Source organism: Vombatus ursinus, unplaced genomic scaffold, assembly GCF_900497805.2.
Source record: "Vombatus ursinus unplaced genomic scaffold, bare-nosed wombat genome assembly UNPS02014770.1, whole genome shotgun sequence".
Classification (NCBI taxonomy): Eukaryota; Metazoa; Chordata; class Mammalia; order Diprotodontia; family Vombatidae; genus Vombatus; species Vombatus ursinus.
In genome coordinates this window covers 432,423-453,134 of record NW_020954548.1, presented here as the reverse complement: position 1 = coordinate 453,134, position 20,712 = coordinate 432,423, and the positions used below count along the sequence as shown (strand labels likewise).

General features: G+C 37.8%; 1 protein-coding gene across 1 annotated transcript in view; it reads left to right on the top strand.

Annotated features, from left to right (window-relative positions):
* The window catches only part of LOC114043788 (rab11 family-interacting protein 3-like), a 169,890-nt gene that overhangs the window by 93,792 nt on the left and 55,386 nt on the right, over positions 1-20,712 (top strand). The window contains exon 4 of the mRNA XM_027863026.1: positions 15,673-15,884. Coding sequence (XP_027718827.1) covers positions 15,673-15,884 — 212 coding nt within the window. The remainder of the gene's footprint in view (positions 1-15,672; positions 15,885-20,712) is intronic.

Below are 20,712 nucleotides of genomic sequence, written 5' to 3'. Positions count from 1 at the left end.
TGCAGTGGCAAGAATTGGAAATTGAGGGCATATCCAACAATTGAGGAAGAGTTGAACAAGTTGTGGTATATGATTTTAATGAAATACTATAAGAAATGACAAGCAGGATGATTTCAGAAAAACCTGGAAAGGGTTGCACAAACTGATGTGAGCAGAACCAGGAGAACATTGTACACAGTAACAGCAATATTATATGATGCTCTTCTGTGAATGACTTAGGTATTCTCAGCAATACAGTGATCCAAGACAATTCTGAAGGACTCATGATGAAAAATGCCATTCGTTATTGTCTGCACCTAAACCTCTACTTCTTGATCCTGTCCAGACTCCAGTCTCCCTTGGCCATGTGGTCCAGGTCCCTGGCATGGTTACCTCACAGTCACCCCAGCTTACTGGCCACTCCCATCCAGATCCTCCCTAGACCCCTCCTAACAGTCACTTCAGACAACTTGGCCGCTCCTAGATCCCTCTCACAGTCTTTCTGTATGTAAAATCCATGTTGGAAGCCCTTAGGTGCTCAGATTCTTAAAATCTGGCCAATAGCGCAGACTCACTAGGAATCTCATTCACCCCAACTGGTATTCTGATAAACCTTGTTTTTGGGGGAAAAAAAATGCTATTCACCTCCAGAGAAAGAACTGATGGAATCTGAATACAAATTGAAGCATACTATTTTTCACTTTCTTTGTGTGTGTGTGTGTGTGTGTTGCATTTTGGACTGTATTTTCTTTCATAACATGACTAATATGGGAATATGTTTTATATGGTTATACATGTATAACCTATGTCAAATTGCTTACAATCTCAAGGAGAGGGGAGGGGAGGGAGGGAGAGAGAGAATTTGGAACTCAAAGTTTTAAAAAATGAATGTTAAAAATTGTTTTTACATAGTAATTGGGGAAAAATAAATTTTAAAAAAGAATTCTATAGGAAGCTTAATCTCCAATTCACACCACTTGCTTAAAAAAAAGCATACATGTTACTTTCAAAACTGTCTCAATTGTCTATGCTTCCTTATGAATTTCCATCTATTCTCTTTTGTGCATTTAAAAAAATGTTACGTCTCTCATTTTCTAATATACTGTAATATTCCATTATAGTCATATACCATAATTTGTTCAGCTATTCCCCACTTGTCTAATAGGTAAACTAAGGCACTCTCTTGGAATTTCTCATGTTCTTTCCCCCTTTCCCCATTCTTCCTTTCCCCTTCTCCATCAGGAAGTTGGCTTTGCTTATCACTATTCCCTACTCGGTATTATCCTCCCTCTTAAAACATCCCTATCCCCTCCATCCCTGCTTAGCTCCCTGTTGAGATTAACTTATTTCCATATCAAACTTTATGAATGTATTTGTGAGTTAAACCTTCCTTTGTCCGTTTCAAATAAGTATAAGTTCATCTGATGCCCATTTTCCCATCTCTTTACTTCATGTTTGTATATTCTTTTTCTCATGTACCCAGTTATGAGAAATGGCAAGTTTCTTCCCTTCTTCTTTTCTCTACTAGTATATTCCTCCTTTTTCTTGTTTTTTTTATTTAAATTTTCAGTTCCAAATTCTCTCCCTGCCTCAACCCCCTCCTCTGCCCATTGAGAAGGCAAGAAATGATACCCATTCTACATATGAAGTCATACAAAATATATTTCTGTGTTAGCCATGTTGCAAAAAAAGAAAGTAAAAAAAGTATACTGCAATTTGCACTCAAAGTTCATCAGTTCTCTCCCTGGAGATGGATAGCATTTTTCATCTTGAGTCCTTTGAAATTGTTATAGAACATTGTATTGATCAGAGTAATTTAGTTATTCATGGTTAATTAGTGTTACTAATATTGCTGTTAACCATGTACAATGTTCTCCTAAATCTACTCACTTCACTTTGCATCAGTTCATATAAATCTTTTCCAGGTTTTTCTAAAACCATCCTCTTCATCATTTCTTAGGACGTAGTAGTATTCCATCACAATTATGTACCATAACTTGTTTAGCCATTGCCCAATTTATTGGCATCCCCTCAGTTTCCATTTTTTGCCACCAGAAAAAGAGCTGCAATAATTTTGTTGCAGATGAGTAATTTTTCCCTACCCCCATCCTCACCCCTAGATTATTCTCAGCTATGCACCATAAATTAATCTTGGTTGGAAGCCTATCTCTTTTGCCTTTTGAAATATTGTATTCCAAAATCTCTCTACTATAGTAGAAGCTGCCAGGTCTTATGATCCTGACTGTAGATACTTGGTACTTGAACTGCTTCTTTCTGGATATTTGCAGTAATTTTTCTATGATGTGGAAGTTTTGCATTTTGGCTATGATATTTCCGGGCCTTTTCTTCTTGGAGTGGCTTTCAGAAGGTGATCAGTAGATTCTTTTCTATCTTTACATAACTCTTTAGTTCTAATAGAGCTAGGCAGTTTTAATTTATAATTTATTGAAAAATAGTGTTCAGTCTTTTTTTTTAAAAGAAAATATTATTTTCAGGAAGCATAATGAGTCTCAAATTATTTCTCTTTTACTTATTTTCCAAGTCATTTGTTTTTGGTATCAGCTATCTTGACATTTTCTTCTTATTTTTTTTTTTGATCTTTTGATTTTGTCCTAATATTTCTTGCAGTCTCATCCCTAATGACCTCCTCACTACTAAATCTAATGACTTCTCTCATGTTCTCATTGTTCTTTATTTCTCTACAGCATCTGACACTTTTATCTCTTCCCTCTTTGAACATACACATTTTTTAGTTTGTATGATTTTTGGCTACATTTGACAGTTAAGTGGTGCAGTGGACAGAGTGCTGGGGCTAGAGTCAGGAAGACCTGAATTTAAATCTGGCCTCAGACACTTACTTGCTGTGTGACCCTGGGCAAGTCACTTAACGCTGTTTGCCTCAGTTTCCTCAGCTGTAAAATAAGCTGGAGAAGGAATGGCAAACCACTCCAGTATTTTTGCCAAGAAAACCCCAAATAGGGTCAGGAAGAGTCAAACACAACTGAAAAATGATTTAACAACAAAAACAGTGCTAAACATTGTGCTGGGTATTGGTAATACAAAGAAAAGAAAGAAACAATCCCAGCCCTCAAGGAAACTCACATTCTACTTTTCCTCACCTTCTCTGTCTACTGGCTTCTATGACATTGTATTTTCCTGGTCCTCCCCCTGCCTCTTTCACCATTGCTATTATTTCTTAAGCTAGCTTGTTATCATCTCCTTCCCTTAAATAGGAGCACTACTGAAGATTCTGTGTTTGGCCTTCTTTCTTCCTGCTGTTGTCTTCTACTCTATGGCTTCCATTTTCGTGTCTTTTTTAAAAAGTTAATTAATTTATTTTTAGTTTTCAACTTTTGCTTCCACAAGATTTTGAGTTCCAAATTTTCTCCCCATCGCTCTCCTCCCCCCCACTCCAAGAGAGTCTGCATTCTGATTACCCCTTTCCCCAATCTGCCCTTCCTTCTATCACCACCCAACCCCTTTTCTTATCCCTTTTCCCTCTACTTTCCTGTAGGGTAAGATAGATTTCCATATCCAATTGAGTATGTATGTTATTCTCTCCTTAAGCCAAATCCAGTGAGAGTAAGGTTCACTTATTCCCTCTCACCTCCCCCTTCTTCCCCTCCGACATAAAAGCTTTTTCTTATCTCTTTTATGTAAGATAATTTACCCCATTCTACCTTTCCCTTTCTCCTTCTCCCAGTACATTTCTCTGTCACCTCTTAATTTTATTTTTTAGACATCATCCCTTCGTATTCAACTCACCCTGTGCCCTCTGTCTACATGTATTTCCTCCAACTACCCTAATAATGAGAAAGGTCTCATGAGTTACAAATATCATCTTTCCATGCAGGAATGTAAAACAGTTTACCTTTAGTAAGTCCCTTATGATTTCTCTTTCCTGTTTACCTTTTCATGCTCCTCTTGAGTCTTGGATTTAAAAGTTAGTTTTTCTATGAGCTCTGGTGTTTTCTCAAAAATACATTAAATTCCTCTATATCATTGAACGTCAATTTTCTCCCCTCATTGATTACACTCAGTTTTACTGGGTAGGTGATTCTTGGTTTTAATCCAAGCTTCTTTGACCTCTGGAATATCATATTCCAAACCCTCCAATCCCTTAATGTAGAAGCTGCTAAATCTCATGTTATCATGATGGTGTTTCCACAATACTTGAATTGTTTCTTTCTGGCTACTTGCAATATTTTCTCCTTGACCTGGGAACTCTGGAATTTGGCTATAATATTCCTGGGAGTTTTCCTTTTGGGATCTCTTTCAGGAGGTGATCGATGGATTCTTTACATTTCTATTTTACCCTCTGGTTCTAGCATATCAGGGCAGTTTTCCTTGATAATTTCTTGAAAGATGATGTGTAGGCTTTTTTTGATCATGACTTTTGGGTAGTCTAGAAATTTTAAAATTATCTCTCCTCAATCTGTTTTCCAGGTCAGTTGTTTTTCCAGTGAGATATTTCACGTTGTCTTCTATTTTTTCATTCTTTTGATTTTCTTTCATGATTTCTTGATTTCTCATAGAATCATTACCTTCCATTTGCTCCATTCTGATTTTAAGGAATTATTTTCTTCAGTGAGCTTTTGGACTTCTTTTTCCATTTGGCCATTTCTGCTTTTTAAGGCATTCTTCTCCTCATTGGCTTTTTGGACCTATTTTGCATTTGGTCTAGTCTATTTTTTAAGGTGTTACTTTCTTCAGTATTTTTTGGGTCTCCTTTAGCAAGCTATTGACTCATTTTTCATAATTTTCTTGCATCATTCTCATTTCTCTTCTCAAATTTTTCTCTACTTCTCTTACTTGATTTTCAAAATCCTTTTTGAGCTCTTCCATGGCCTGTGACCAATTCATATTTTTCTTGGAGGCTTTGGATGTAGGAACTTTGACTTTGTTGTCTTCTTCTGGTTCTGTGTTTTGATCTTCCTTGTTACCAAAGCAAGGTTCAATAGTCTGGGTTTTTTTCTGCTCTTTGCTCATTTTCCCAGACTATTACTTGACATTTTAACTCTTGGTTAAGGCAGGTCTCAGCTTCCAGTGTGGTGGGTGTACTGTCCCAAGCTTCAAGAGTTTTGTGCAGCTGTTTTCAGAGATACTTCTAGGGTGCTGTAAAGTTTTCAGTTCTTCCAAGGTGGTATGATCTAAGGAGAGGTGTTTACTCTTCTCCTGGCCTGTGCTGTGGTCTGTGAGTGATCACAAGCACTCTTTTCTGCCCTGAAACTGTGAGGACAGTTCCCTCTCTATTGCTTCCATGAGCTCTGCTATGCCAGTGCTCCTCCTCACCCCAGAACTGCCACTCAGATCCAAGTATGGGCAAAGCAACAGAATCCTGCCTCAGTACCAGCAAAGAGACCCCTGTAATCTCCTTCTAATCAGTTGTTTGATCCCTTTACCTTCTGTGGCTGAGAGCTCCGTAAACAGCCATGGCTGCCGCCCAGGGCTGTGCTGGGGCTAGAGCTGGACTTTGCTACTCTCTCACCGTGGTCACAGACCTTTCCTACTGACCTTTTTAGTTGTCTTTGGTGTTTGTGGGTTGAGAAGTCTGGAAACCACCACAGCTGCCTATGATTCAGTCCCTTGAGGCTTGTTCCTCGTTTGCTGGGACCTGGTCTGTGCTGGCACAAGTTGCGCTGGGCTGAGCTCCTCTCTCAGACCTTTCCTGTTGACCTTCCAGGTTGTCTTGGTCTGTAAATTTGCTTCACTCTGCCATTTTGTGGGTTCTGCTGCTCTAGAATTTGTTTAGAGTCATTTTTACAGGTATTTAGAGGGGTTTGGGGGAGAGCTCAGACGAGTCCCTGCTTTTACTCCACCATATTGGCTCCAGGTTTTTAGTATCTTGCTCTGGCTGTTGGCATAGAACTGTTTCTGAATTTACTTAGTTGCCTGGCTATTATAGTTTATCTCCCGCCCCCCCCATGCATTTCTAAGTTGATTGTATTGTTTTCATTTCCTTGAGGAGTTTAGGCATAGGAAGTAGGGAGTGATTCAGGGCAAGGTCTATTTGCATGGAAAGTGTGATATGTTAGTCTTATGTATTTTCCATATTTCCATTAAAAATAAATAATTATCAAAAAGTCCATTAAAAAAAGCTTTAAAAGCCCAAACATTTACCTTTAAAACTTGAGTATTAGAGTGGTAGCTGACAGATTCCAAAAGTTAAATCATAAATATGGTAATTGCTTGGTTGCCTTTGTTCATCAGAAAGAGTAAACATTTACTTGGAAACATAGAGGAGGGCAATAGCAACATAACTGGAATAAGTTTAAATTTTACAGTTTAATTGCTCTCTTAATAATTTTTTACAGTGAAAATTCCCCTCCTCCCCCCCAAAAAAAGTACAGGTGCCTGCTTCCTTGTTTCCTCTGAACATAAGAAGACATTGTCCCAGATGGGCTTTTTCAGAGCTAAGTAGTTCTCTGTCCCAAAATAGATTTTAAAAATCACAGAACAATAGAGCTAAAAGGAATCTTAAGGATCATTTGGGCCACCCTATCATTTTACAGATGAGGAAAATAGGAACAGGAGAGACAGATTTACCCAAGTCCATGCAGCTAGAACTAGGTCCAGAACATAAAATTTCCCAACAGTTAGTGTAGTTTCCATTATATCAGTTTACCTCTTTCAAATATATGTAGGTAATTCCTATGTTTTTGGTTTTTAAATTAATTCTGTATTTACTCCTTTTTAAAAAAAAATGGGGAGCCATGGCCTACTAGACAAGTTAATCGTGGAAATGAAATTACCATTGTATACCTAGACTTTATTTTAAAATTTGTATTAGCTTCTTTTTTAAAATCACCTTCATTTCCAAATATATCCTTCCCTTTTTCCATATTAGAAAACCAACTCTTGTAAAAAAAAAAATTACAAAGGAAGAAAGAGGGCAGAAAAGCAGTTCAACAAAACCAGCTCACAGATTGAATCTTGTGGTTTATGCAGTGTTTCTATATAGGCCCTTAATCTCCACCCCCCCACCTCTACAAAGAAGGAAATGAGTTGCATTTTTAAATATCTTCTTCAGGGCCACGATTTTAGCAAGACATTTGACAGAATTTCTCATGACATCTTTGTAGGCAAGATAGATGTGACCTTGATAATAATTAGGTGGGATTAGAACTCGATGACTGACTGAGAGTGTTCATTAATGAAACAATGTCATCTTTGGAAGGGAGGTTTGTTGTGGTGTGGTTCTGTCCTTGGCCATGTTTTGTTTTGTTTTTTTGAATCAGGGATTTGGGATGAGGTCATATACTTTTTGCTCATCAAATATGAATGACATGAAGCTAAGAGGTATAGGTAATTTCATTGAATGACAGAATTGGGATAAAAAATCTAGATAGGCTAGAACCATATCTACTAAAGTGAAAATTATTGAGGATAAAATATAAAGTTCTATAATTGGCTTAAAAAAATCAACTTGATAAGTACAGATTAAGGGGAAGTATTATCAGAAAGCTGCTCACATCATCAGTCCAAGAGTATGATGAGGTGGGCAAAAAGGGCTGATGTGCTCTTAGGCTGTATCAGTCAATCAATAAATATTTGTTAAGTTCCTGCTTACTAGGCACTGCAGTAAATGTTAAGGATACAAATAAAGACAAAAGACAGCCCCTGCTTTCAAAGAGCTCACAGTCTTCTTAGGGAGAAAACATATGAACAACTAAGTCCAAACAAGATATATATACATATATATGTATATATATATATGTATATATGTGTGTGTGTGTATATATGTGTATATATGTGTGTGTGTGTATATGTATATATATATGTATATATACATACACACACACATACAGGAGAAATGGGAGAAATGGCACTAGCTTTAAGGTAGTTTTAAATCTGTGGTCCACTTCTGTTTTTATTTTTGCTAACCTCCAATTGAAATTTTGCATTTCCTTCAATAATTTAAAAATACTTTTTTCTGAGAAGAGGTCCATAGGCTTTACCAGATATTCACGGGGCTCCTGGCACAAAAAAGAACAAAAAAAGGTTAAGGTCCTTTTCATTCATTCATTTTCCTGGGTTGCATTAACAGAAGTACAGTATTCAGAATGAGGAAAGTAATAGCTTTCAGTACTCTTCTCTAGTTGGAGTTAGGTCACCTGGAATATCAGGGTCAGTTCTAAATACACATATTAGAGAAAACACTGGCAAGTCAAAATGTGTATAGAGGAAAGTGACCAAGATGTTAAAGACATATGAAACAATGTCATATGAAGATCAGTTGAAAAAACCAAAACCAAGCTAGGAATGTTTAGTTTGAAGAGGTAAAACTTTGGGGAGCTATTTCTAAATTCAAGTATTTGAAAGGTTGTCCTGTGGAAGAGGAATTAGATTCTTTATGTTTGGTCCATCCAGGAGGCAGAAACTAGAGGAAGTTGGAGGGAAGCAAATTTTAGCTCAATGTAAGCAAAACTTCCTAATAATCAGAATTATCCACCAATGGAATTGGTATAGTCATAAAGTAGTTATAGTTATCACTTCCACATCATGACTTTCCCCATTGTGGTTCTGATATATCATGGCTAAGCATATGAAATTAGATGGGAATTTTGGAGGAGTTTTGCGGAAACCACAGATGACACAGAAAAAGCTTAGGAACTCAGAAGTGCGTAAAATATGTGTATATTTTTATGTAATATAGCCTGTGACCAAATACTTAACCCAGATTTTACAATGAGGTACTGTAAACACCCCATAAAAGAAAAGGAGAAAAAAATCAGACTTCTTCGGTGCAAAGGGAGAGCCAAAAAATTTGACCTGAATTTTCCAGATCATGGGGGCTCTGTGTCCCTAACACCAGCAATATGGAAAAGATAACTAGTTTGCTGGCACTAAAGGTGTTTAAGCTGAGACTGAGTAATCATTTGTTGGACATAATGAGAAGGTTGTAGTGAGAATTTATGCTTCAGATGTAGATTGAATTTGATGACCTTTGAGGTCCCTTCTAGCTTTAAAATGTTATTCATTTTCATTTCATAGGACCCAAAATAAATGGGTGTGTATGTGTATAAATTTATACATATACATGCACACATATATATTATGCTGCAACAACTATTTTTAGCAAACTGAATTTTTTCACATTCTATATACTTATACATTTGTTAACTCCAACAGACCTCCAAGCCATAAAATGTTGATTACTTTTTCTAACCTACATTAGTAGAAGTAGAAGATACATTAGTATCTTCATTAAACTAAAATTTAGATTGCAAGCAGAGCATGCCCTGTTTAATGGTTATTTTTTAGTTTTCAGTTTTGTGGGTGGGTGGTAAAGGCCAAGTACTAATTGTACTTTTAGACAGGAACAGGACAATTCTGGTTAAGAATAGCCAGACAGTGATACAAGAAGCTACTTGGTCATCAAGTTTTCCCACTACAGAACTTTGAAGAAATATTTGAAAAGGAGTGCAAAAAGTTAAAAAAAAAAGAAAAACAAGTACAACCACTCATTCCCCCTCACCGTCAGGTATGCTTTATCTCCATTGATACAGATTCTCTATAAAAGAATTTTAACACTAGGATCTACGCTCCATACTATAAACTGTTGCTTTGATGTTCTCACCATATTTAACTTTTAAAAGTCCTTTTTATGGATTTTGCTTTTAATCATAGAATATTGGAGCTGGAAGGGACCTTAGTGATCATATAACCCGCTGTATTATAAATAAGAAATCTGAGTTCAGAGAGGAGAGTAGACTTGGCTAAGATCATCCTGCTTGTTAGCAGTAGATCTCACTCCTAGGCAATTATGTTTTCTGTGGTACTGCATGTTGTTTCTTATTCATACATACCCCAGATCATTTATATGCTGATTGACTTTTATATGGTCTTTTTTTTTTTTAAAGAGTTTGCAGGTGATCATAATACTTGCACAGTTGACCAGTAGCAGAGCATAGAATAAATAACACTGTCTTGGACAAGCCCAGACTCTGAGGCCTTTAAGCTGTGTGAGAAATGGGGTTCAGTTACTCCTTGTAGGGTTAGGGGTTTCGCCCAAGCGTGCAGCCACAACTCACTGCTCCCCTAGAAACATACCATGTGGAGTTCCGTCCCTCCTTAAGAAACAAAACTTAAACTGAAGTGAGTGATGGAGACATTTATTTACAGTTCTTGCAAGAAGTGGGTGTGTATGGTACCCTAAAAGGACAAGCCTTTTATGCAGTTAGTTCCTTCTTGTCCCTACCTTCAAAGCTGGGATTGGTCCCTGCTCTTCAGGGTTACAATCTTCCTGATACTCTTTTAATGTTACTCCTTAACACGTCCCTCCTGCCATTAACATATGAAAAGTACCTAGTTTTGTGCTATTGCCCCTCTCTGGGGGGGGGGGGGGGGGGAAGAAGTTAGTATTAATGAGTCCATTACACATGCGTGCTCTAAGTAAAACTTAACCTTTGCCCTACTTCCAGACTCTTTAACCAAACAACCAATTTCGTCCACTTTTAGCAGGTTCTAGAACCTCTGACCTAGAGCTCCCTTTTTTCTCAATTTCCTTATATGGAAATATAATCGTTTCTTTCCTGTAACAGCTATATGACCCTATATCATCTTACACCTCTGAAATGGAATTTCTTCATCTAGAAAACAGGATTAGTAATTCTTGGACTACCTCACAGGGTTGTTACCAAATAATTCTGTAAATATGAAAAATAAGAACTATTCTTATTTCCTCATTCAGTTCATTCAAAGCTGTTCAATAAGTAATATTGATTAAGCTCTCTAAGGCACTGTTTTAGCTACTAGAGATAAATAGATAGATAAAACACAATCCAGATCTTAGGGAATTTATAATTTATAATTTATAATTCATGAACTAGCTTTTAGTACTACAAATATTGGAGAGGACAGCTGTAATATTTTTAAAGATAATACTTTTTAAAAGGTAAGTTTAAGCAAACTATTTTATTTCTTTTGCATGGTGTACTTATGTGTATGTTACCTGTCTCCCCAGCTACTTCGTAATTAGCTTTAGGACAGAGGCCAATTGTCTTCTGCTTCCTTCAGGATATCCAGCACAATGCTAGGTACAGGGTAATTTTTAATGAACTCCTTCATTCAGCAAATACTTAAATGTCTACATGTTGCAAGGTCTTCCTCAAGATGCTAAATAGGGTATAAAAACAAATATAAGACATGGTACTTGAATAAGTTTTTAATTTACTCTGGAAATTTTCAGCAAGGTTATAAATGAATGAATGAATAAAGCATTTATTAAGTGCTTTCTTTGTGTAAATGCTTTGTGTATGCTGAGTGCTTGGGAAACAAACAGAAAAGAGAATTTCTGCTCTCAGGGAGCTCCCATTCTAATGGAGGAGGTCATACCTAGGGAAAGTTTCAGCCTTAAGTCAGATGGAAAAGCCCCACGGTCCTTAGGGCACAGTGGCAAAACAGATTGTGCCTGACAAAATCTTATTTCAGCCATTTGACAATTTCAGGGACTTTGGTGGCAATGACTTTCCAGGTCTTTAGGAGTAGGTGCCATGCTGCATTTCCACAGGGGTGACTTTCCAGAAAGATGATTATGGGCACTGTATTGGAAACATTGCTATTCCACAGGCCCTTGGGTTCAGGGTCTGAGGAGAAGTGATGGTGGTGGTGGTAGTGGTGGTGATGAAGTGTAGAGGTTTAGGGGTGCTGGACCCCCAAAATCACGACACACAGGTCCTACCCGAATGAATTCGACCCAAGCCTTCTTTCAGACAGAGACAAGGTTTATTAAAGATCTGCCGTATTAGCCAGACTCTTAAGGAATCTGAGCATCTGTGAACTATTTGCTAGATTGTAAGAATCTGGAGACAAGATGGACCTTATATACAGAAAGACTGTGGGAGAGATCCAGGACTGGCCAAGTAGTCTGCAGGGACTGTGAGGTAATAGAATGCCAGGGACATGGCCAAGGGAAAATGGAGCCTAGCTAGGATTAAGGGTGGGAAGTGTCCGGGGACCATAGGGAGGTAAGATAATGGAGGGTTAGGCTAGGTTAAGGGTAACAGAGAATTGGGAGATTGGGCATAGCCACAATGAAAGACCAGTTGATGGGATTATGGCCTCAAGTGAAATCCAGAGATTTGGCCATGTGGGAAAGTCCAGGGTTTTTTTTGGGGGGGGGATCCAGATCCCATCCTCATCGGTGGTGGTAGTGATGATAGTAATGTGACCTGTCTGGCTTGCTCTATCTTCTGTCTCTCTCTTATAGTCCCCTGCTACTTCTGCCAGACTCATTTGCCTGCCTTGTATGGGTTAGTTGGTTGGCAGATGATGGGGATGGCTGACCCCTTCTCTGCAGGAATTACTTCCCTAGATGATGGCAATGAGGGCTGAGCTAGAAGCAAGACTAGTGTTCTAAGAGGGCAAAGCAAAGGGAACGATGGAGGGCATCCTAGCAGTGGTGGGTCTTCCTGCTACCTGGCCAGCCTGGATGGAGAACCTTAGAAATTATTTAAGTCATTAATGAAGTATATCTGAGCATGCTTTACTTGAACATTTATATGAGAAGTATGAGCATGGTATAGGGCTTGCCTTAAAATCAAGAAGACTTTGCTTGGTTCAACTCCTACCTTTAATACATACTAGCTAGACCTTGGGCGAATTGCTTAACTTCTCAGTGCCCTCAGGCAACTCCTCAAGACTGTAAGTTACAGTCAGTCAGCAAGTATTTGTTAAGTGCCTGCTACGTGCCAGGCCCTGTACTAAATGCTAGAGATACAACGAACAAGAATGGCAAAAAAAACTGGCCCTGCTCAAGGACCTCACAGTCTAATTGGGGGAGATGATAGGCAATGGATACACAAAATAAATGCGTGGCAAATTGGGGATTGTTTCAGAGGGAAGATTAAGGGGTACTGGGAAAGCTTGCAGAAGGTAGGAATTTAGCCTGAGAACTGAAGAAAGCTAACAAGAGGTAGAGGTGAAGAAAAAGAATTCCAGGAATGGGGGACAGCCAGTGAAAATGCTCAGTCTGGAAATGGGGTATCATGTTCAAGAAACAGCAAAGAACGCCAGGGCCTCTGGAATGTAGAGTATATGGTGGCAAGTAATGTGTCAGAAGACTGGAAAAGTAGGAAAGGGTCAGATTTTGAAGGGCTTTAAAAGCCAAACAGAGGATTTTATATTTGATTATGGAAGTAATAGGGAATTACTGGAGTTTATTAAATGGGGTGGGATGATGTGGTCATACTTTCAGGTAAGGAAGATCAGTTCAACAGGTAAATGGAGAATGGGTTGGAGTGGGAAGAGACTTTTGGGGCACCAACTCGCAGACTGTAGCAGTAGTCCAGGAGTGAAGTGATGAGGGCCTGCATTAGGGTAGTGATGGTGTCAGAGGAGAGGAGGGAGTATGTACTAGAGATGTTATGGAGGTAAAAAATTGATAGGCCTGGCAACAGATTGGATGTAAGTGGAGAGAGTGAGAAGTTGGGAATGAAGCCTAGATTTTGAGCCTTGGGGACTGAGAACATGGTTGTGCCCTTTACAGTAATAGGGAAGTTAAGAAGAGGGGAGTATTTTGGGAAAAAGATAATAAATTTGGACATATTGAGTTTGAGGTGTTTATGGGATGTTCATTCTGAGACTGAAGGTGAGGAGAGAGATTAGGGTTGGACAAATAGATCTGAAAATCATCTGCATAGAGACCAATAATTGAGAGAAGCATCAGGTCAGAGGTCAGAGCTTTGGGAGATGCCTGCTGTTAGGTGAGTGACTTAGATGAAGATCAGCAAAGGGGATAAGAAAGAACAGTCAGGCAGATAGGAGGAGAATCAGGAGAGAAACAGTGTCATAAAAACCTGGAGAGAAGAGAGTATCAACGAGAAGAGGGTGATTGACAATGTCAAAAAGCTACAGAGAGCAAGAAGAAAGAGGACTGAGAAAAGACCATTAGATTTAACAATTAAGAGATTATTGGTAACTTTAGAGAGAGGTATTTCAGTTGAATGATGAGGTCAAAAGTCAGACTGCAAAAATCAAGAAGAGAGTGAGAGGAAAGTAGTGGAGGCACCTATTATAGATGGCTTTTCCAAGAGTAGTCACAAAAGAGAGAAAGAAATATGGGACAATTGCTGTGGGGAGGACAGATCAAGTGAGGATTTTTTTGAGGATAGGAGAGACACAGTCATGTTTATAGGTTGCAGAGAAGGAGCCAATAGATGGGAAGAGATTCAAGATTAGTGAGAGTAGAAATTATAGCTTTCTTGGAGAAGATGAAACAGGATGGGGTCACTTGTACCTAATAGAGAGGTTTGCCTTGGCAAGCACAAGGGCTGCTTCTTCATATAAAATGGGTGAAGGAGAAGATAGTAAAGGGAGACATATGAGTGATGTGCGATAGAAGGAAGAAGAGGGAGCTCCTGGTGAATGACTTGTTTTTTTTTAGTGAAATATGAGGCAAAGCTCTCAGCTGGTAAGAGTCAGGAGGCGAAAGCTATGGGAGGTTTGAGAAGGGATAATGTTTGGAAAAGATGTTGTGGTGAGTGGAATAGGGAATCAATTAGGGAGGTGTAAAAGAATTGCCTAATGCTGCAATGAGGACACAGTTGAGAAAATGCTGCATTCATTTGTAATGAATCCAGTCAGCATGGCTTCATGATTTTCTCCAGCTTTGTCCAGTTTCTACATTGTTAAGTTCTCTATGCTGATGAAATCACAAGAGAGAAGGAGAAGAGAGAACAAACAAGAATGAGGGCAGTATCACTAGAGGGATGTTGAGGCAAGGTTAGCCTATTAATGGGAACTTCCTTTAACATTTTTCTTCTAGGAAAGAAAAATACTCATTTCCAAGTTATTGAACATTAATTTTAAAAGTTTTTTTTATAATACATTTTGGTTTATAAACTTTGAGCCCCTAAAAAGAGGTAATGTGATTCTGAAATGATAAGAATCAAGATAAAGTAGGGAGCAAATAGAATGCATGTTTTCTTCATGCTGAATGTTACAAATGATGAAAAAAGAAAATTCAAATAAGTGTTGTAAGCAAAAAAAGAGGTTGACTGGGGAATATGTTTGTACACCTAATTTGTGTCTATACAATTTAAAAGCAACTGTTTTTTTTTATTGGTCACATTAAACAATTTACCACAATTCAGAACGTTTTTTAAAAGTATTGATGCATTTTGTTTCGACATAACAGATACTTTCCAACACTGAAATAATTTTCCCTACAAAGTACATTGCCCCTAAACAGTTTACTGATTTCAATTCAAAAACATATTCATTATATTGAGGATATAAAGATAAAAAGCAACATAGTCCTTGACCTCAAAGAGCTTACAATCTAGTAGGAGTAGTGAGATGTACATAGAAACATAATACAAGTTGGAAAATGATTGAGTGTGTGGGAGAAGTTAGACAGTAACCTGAAAATCAATTTAAGTCATAGTAGCCTGAAAGTCAATTAACCCAGCTGTTTAAATTACAAAACTGTGGATTTAATAGTCTTCATTGGATACTTGATAATGCTGTGTCCCTTATGAGTACAGAGAAAATATTTATGACAGTTTATTTTGAAATACAATTATAGCAGAATAAAACCATGTTTTCTAATATATAAAAATGTGGTTTTCAAATGCTGGAACAAAGAATTTGAAAATTGAAGTCCTTTATATTGGAAGATTATTCCCTTGAATTAAATGTATGGAATTAAATTGTGTGATTTATTTAATTTTTGTTTTTATTCTTTAATAGGCAAATGAGGTGACGGACAGTGCTTACATGGGTTCAGAGAGTACTTACAGTGAATGTGAAACTTTCACAGATGAGGATACCAGCACATTAGTACAGCATGAAATGCACAACGAAGTGGAAACAGACAGCGCTATTGATTCTGCTGGTCACTCAGAGTGCCCAGATGGCATGGAAGAACCAGAGAATGGGCCATTGCTCCTCACACCTGACAAGTATGTATACAAAATTTATATGAATTTGAAAAAATACTTTCTTTAAATACTAAAACAGGTACATCGAGTATTTGATATTAGTAGTAAAATCTTATTTAATGAATAGTAGACTCATCAGTTAAATTTACTTGTCAAGGAAGTTGTCAGAGTAAATTCACTGCTTAATGTAAAGGGTCTGACTAAGTAACATAACATCTTACAGACCTCATATACAAATAATGGGTCCATACAAAAATTTAGCTTGTGGTTTAGTCATTTTTACCAATATTGATTTATCTAAGACAAATGGCAATACTTTTCCTTATGTCCCAACTCCCATGATCTCTTTCAATATTAATTTCTCTATATAATGGTTCAAACAACCATTCATTAAGCACCCGTTCTGTGCCAAGCTTGAACTATTTTTTGCTCTGGTGATTCCAAATAAATTGATATTTTTATGTATGAATTTTGTTGCTGAGAGGAGAGGAAGAAATGTAGGCAAAAGGAGAAACATACCTTTTGGCTTTGTTCCCACTTTTGATGAAAGGGAGAGATTTCAGTTCAGCAAATGTTTATCAAGTGCATTCTGTGGACAATGCACAGTGCCAGGTAATAAGAAACAAAAATGCGATAAGACACTTCCTCTGCCCTGAAAGGGCTTACAATCTAGTAATATTTTCTAGGAGCATCTTAGAATCACTCAGAATCTGCTTGGAGGCCTCAAATAGGGAACCCTTCCCCAACTCTATGTCAGTAGCCAACTTCGTATGTCATCTCTGACGTAGTCATGAACTCCAAGAGCTTATATTTGGAGATGGGGAAAAGGAAATTTGCAGACTATAGAGCATAAAAGATAACTTGTTATATTTGTTGGCTGCAGTTAGTACAAGGAAACACTGTGGGTCAGTATAGTACCCTCTAGCGGCTGAGGGTTTACTATTTTGACCTGCTAAAATGTTTTCTTCCTGTATTAAGATTTTGTCATTCAATCTAGTGCAAATATTAACCTTCCTGGTAACTTATGTCTAATTAGTGTCTGGCATATATTTGCTACTTAATAAATACTTATTTGTTGATCAGTGGATGAAAAACCTGAAGTATAAGTTATCTAGCTTTCCTGTTAGCACTTGTTACCAAGAATCCAACCATATATGAACAATTTGATGTTTATTTAACACATTGGAAGACTTGGAGGGACTATTAGGTTAATAGAATACTATGGTCTTAAACCTTCTACTAAAGTCTTACTTCATGCCTCATTGTAATATGTAGGGGACTCAGAGTTCCTGATGGCTATACCAGGAATTTGTAAACTCTTGTCAGGTCCTGTAAAGTTGGAAAGACTTCAATAGGAAACTAGCAATGGGCTGTTTATGTACTGTCATTTAGTGAACCTTACTGACTTTTGGCCATGAGATGATTTTTTTTTAGACACAGCATTTCATGAGATAATCTACTGAGGTGTGGGGGGGTTGTGATCTGAATCAGTGGAAGGAGCAAATCATAGATCTTATTTTGTAGGTTAGTTTTTATTTCTTTTCTTTTTTTTTCTTTTTGCTAGGCAACGGGGTTAAGTGACTTTCCCAGGGTCACACAGCGAGTAAGTGTTATGTTTCTGAGGCTGGATTTGAACTCAGGTCCTCTTTTCTCCAGGGCCGCTACTCTATCCACTGCACCACCTAGCTACCCCATTAGTTTTTTATTTCTTAATCATAAACTTAACTTCGAAGTCTAGCCAGACTTGTGGAAGGAAAAGGGAAATGTAATCCAAAAGGAATTGCAACAAATGGGAGCATAAGGATTGTAGAGTATGAGAACAGACAGGGTTTAGGGGTGCTCTCCCTAGCTCCAGAGGACTGTTTGGCAATTAAGACAAACAACAAAACAAACAAACAAAAAAAAAATTCAGGAGAGTTGTCCACAGTCAGCAATAGTGATCTTTTGGCTGGTCTTGCCGTCCCAGGATCTGAAGTGATCCATGGCTTCCTTGATATTCTTACCTTCCTTCACCTGGCCAAAGACCATAAGCTTGCCAATGAATCAGTCAATTTTAACTGTACAGAGGAAAAACTGTGTGCCATTTCTTTTTTTATTTGTTTGTTTTGTTTTTACTTTTTGTTGAGACATTTAGGGTTAAGCGACTTGCCCAGTGTCACACAGCTAGTGAGTGTCAAGTGTGTGAGGTCAGATTTGAACTCATGTTCTCCTGAATCCAGGGCCGGTGCTCTATCCACTGCGCCACCTAGCTACCCCTAGAAGAGATTTTAAAAGGCCAGTTAGTCCAATCCATTCCTGGGGAATCCCTTTTATTCCTGAAAAGTGGGTATCAGTCTTTCTTCTCTTAAGAAACTCTAGTAAAGGGAAACCCACGGCAGTCAGAAGCAGCCCATTGAATTTTGGGTCACTGAAATTGTTAGGAAGTTTTTCCTTATGTCGTTCAAAAATCTACTTTTCTGTAATTTCTACCCACTGCTACTGGTTCTACCTTCTGGGGCCAAGCAAAACAAATTCAACTGCTCTTCTGTGTGGCAGTCTTTCAGATACTTGAACATAGCTGTCATATTCTCCCTGAGTCTTCTCTATACCAGGCTAAACATCTCCACTTCCTTACAATTATCATATGGTACAACTTCTAGTTCCTTCATGATTGTGGTTGCCCTCCATTGGACATGCCTCAACTTCTCAATGTTCTTCCAAAAATATGGTGCTCTGTATAGGTGTAGTCTACCAGAGCCTGAAATTTATACCTCCCTGAGTCTGATCACTGTGTGGTATAGTAAAAAGAGGGCTGGGTTTGGTGTGAGGATCTGAGTTCAAATCCCTTACTACCCTTGTATTCTTGGTCAGGGTCACTTAACCTTGTTAAGTCTTGATTTCCTCATCTATAAAATGAGGGTATTGGATTAGATGATCTCCAAGGTCCCTTCCAGCTCTAAATAAGTGATTTAAAATTTGAATTTATCTTGAGACATTTTTGAATTTTGAAACTTACTTAAAATAGCCAGTAGCATGTGTTGTAAAGATTGTTCAATTCAAATGAAACCAGAATTTTAAAAATTACTTTTAGATTCTCATTTGTTTCATAAAGATTTTGTGAATATCTTTTTAAAGAAAATTTTCATGACAATGTTTTGGAACTTTTGCCATCTTAGTAAGATCATTACATTGCAAGCCAACATTATGTGATTTTCCAGTAACTTCTGGGGAAAGTGTTAGAACAAAAACTAGTCCCTCTCAAGAAATTTGGTTTTCTTTATAGCAACTTTGAAGTCACAACCAGTCAAGTTTTCATTGAATTTGGCCCTGTGAAATTTCCACCCAACGTCTTTTGCAGAATTATAGTATTTGAGAATTGGAAGAGTACTCGGTGGCCAAGTAGTCCAATCTCTGCACAAAAGGAATCTCTACTGTCATTTCTTTGGCAAGTGGTTGTACGGCCTCTACTTAGACATTTGAATGTCTACGACCTCTTGAGGCAGTCATCCCACTTTTACACAGCTCTAGTTGTCAGGAAGTCTATCCTAACATCAGGCCTAAGTTGACCTCTTTGAAACATCTGCCCTCTGAGGACAAAGAGAGCATGTCTAATCCCCCCTCCACATGATAGCCCGTCAGATTCTTGAACATGGGTATTCTCTCCCCCCTGAGTATTCTGCAGACTAAATATGCCTAATTCTTTCTGCTGATCCTCACAGGAGATGGATCCAAGACCCTTCATCATGCTGATTTCTCTCTTCTGGACACTTTGCAGCCGCCCAGTGTTCTTCTTAAACCATAGTGCCTCAAGCTAAACACAACACTCTAGATAAGGTCTGACCAAGTCAGAGTACAGTGAGACCATCACCTTGCTATTCCTAGGAGTTATGTTGAATAATGATTTTATTCCTCAGCATTTTAAAAATCGAATACTAACCTTTTATATACATTTACTCATATTCTTGCTAACTAGGTGTCATAGTAGATAGTGCACTGGGCTTGGAATCAGGAAGCCTCATCTTCATGAGTTCAAATCCAGCCTCAGACACTTACTAACTATATGACCCTGGGAAAGTCACCTGTTTGCCTCAGTTCCTCATCTGTAAAAAATGAGCTGGAGAAGGAAATGGCAAACCACTGTAGTATCTTTGCCAAGAAACACCCCTCCTCTCTACCATGGGGTCACAAAGAGTCATTGGGCATGACTGAAATGACCAAACAACAACAGTTATTTCACAGTTTTCTGTTCTTTTCCACTATCTATTTCCTTCTTTTTTTCAATACCAGACGATTCTGATAAGCACTGCTTTACAGTACGATAATACTAGTCTCTCTTTACAAGTTTTCTTTTTCATAATTCTTCTTGATACTTTGCTCATCTATTTTTTCATATAAATTTTATTATGTCTGTCTAATTCTATGAGTTAACCAAGTATTGCATTAAATATATACGTTAATTTTTGAGGTATTGACATTTTTATTAGTAGTTGAGCTAGCATTTATATAATACTTTAAGGCTTGTGTTTTACATATATCATTTGATCCTCACAACCTTAATTTACTACTGTTATCCCCATTTTATATATGAGGAAACCAAGACTGAGGCAGAGAGATTAAGTGACTTGCCCAGAATCACGTAATTAATATCTGGTCCAAGATTCGAACTGAGGCCTTCCTGTCTCCAAGTCCAGCACTCTATCTACTGCCCCATTTAGTTGCCTCCTAATCTAACCATGAACAGGAAATTAGTCCTTCATTTGTTCAGCTCTTCCTTGATTTCTGTCAAAAATCATTTTAAAATTTTCTTAGTGTAGATTTCTTATACCTCCTGATAAGTTAATGTCCAAATACTTGATATATTTTGTAATTA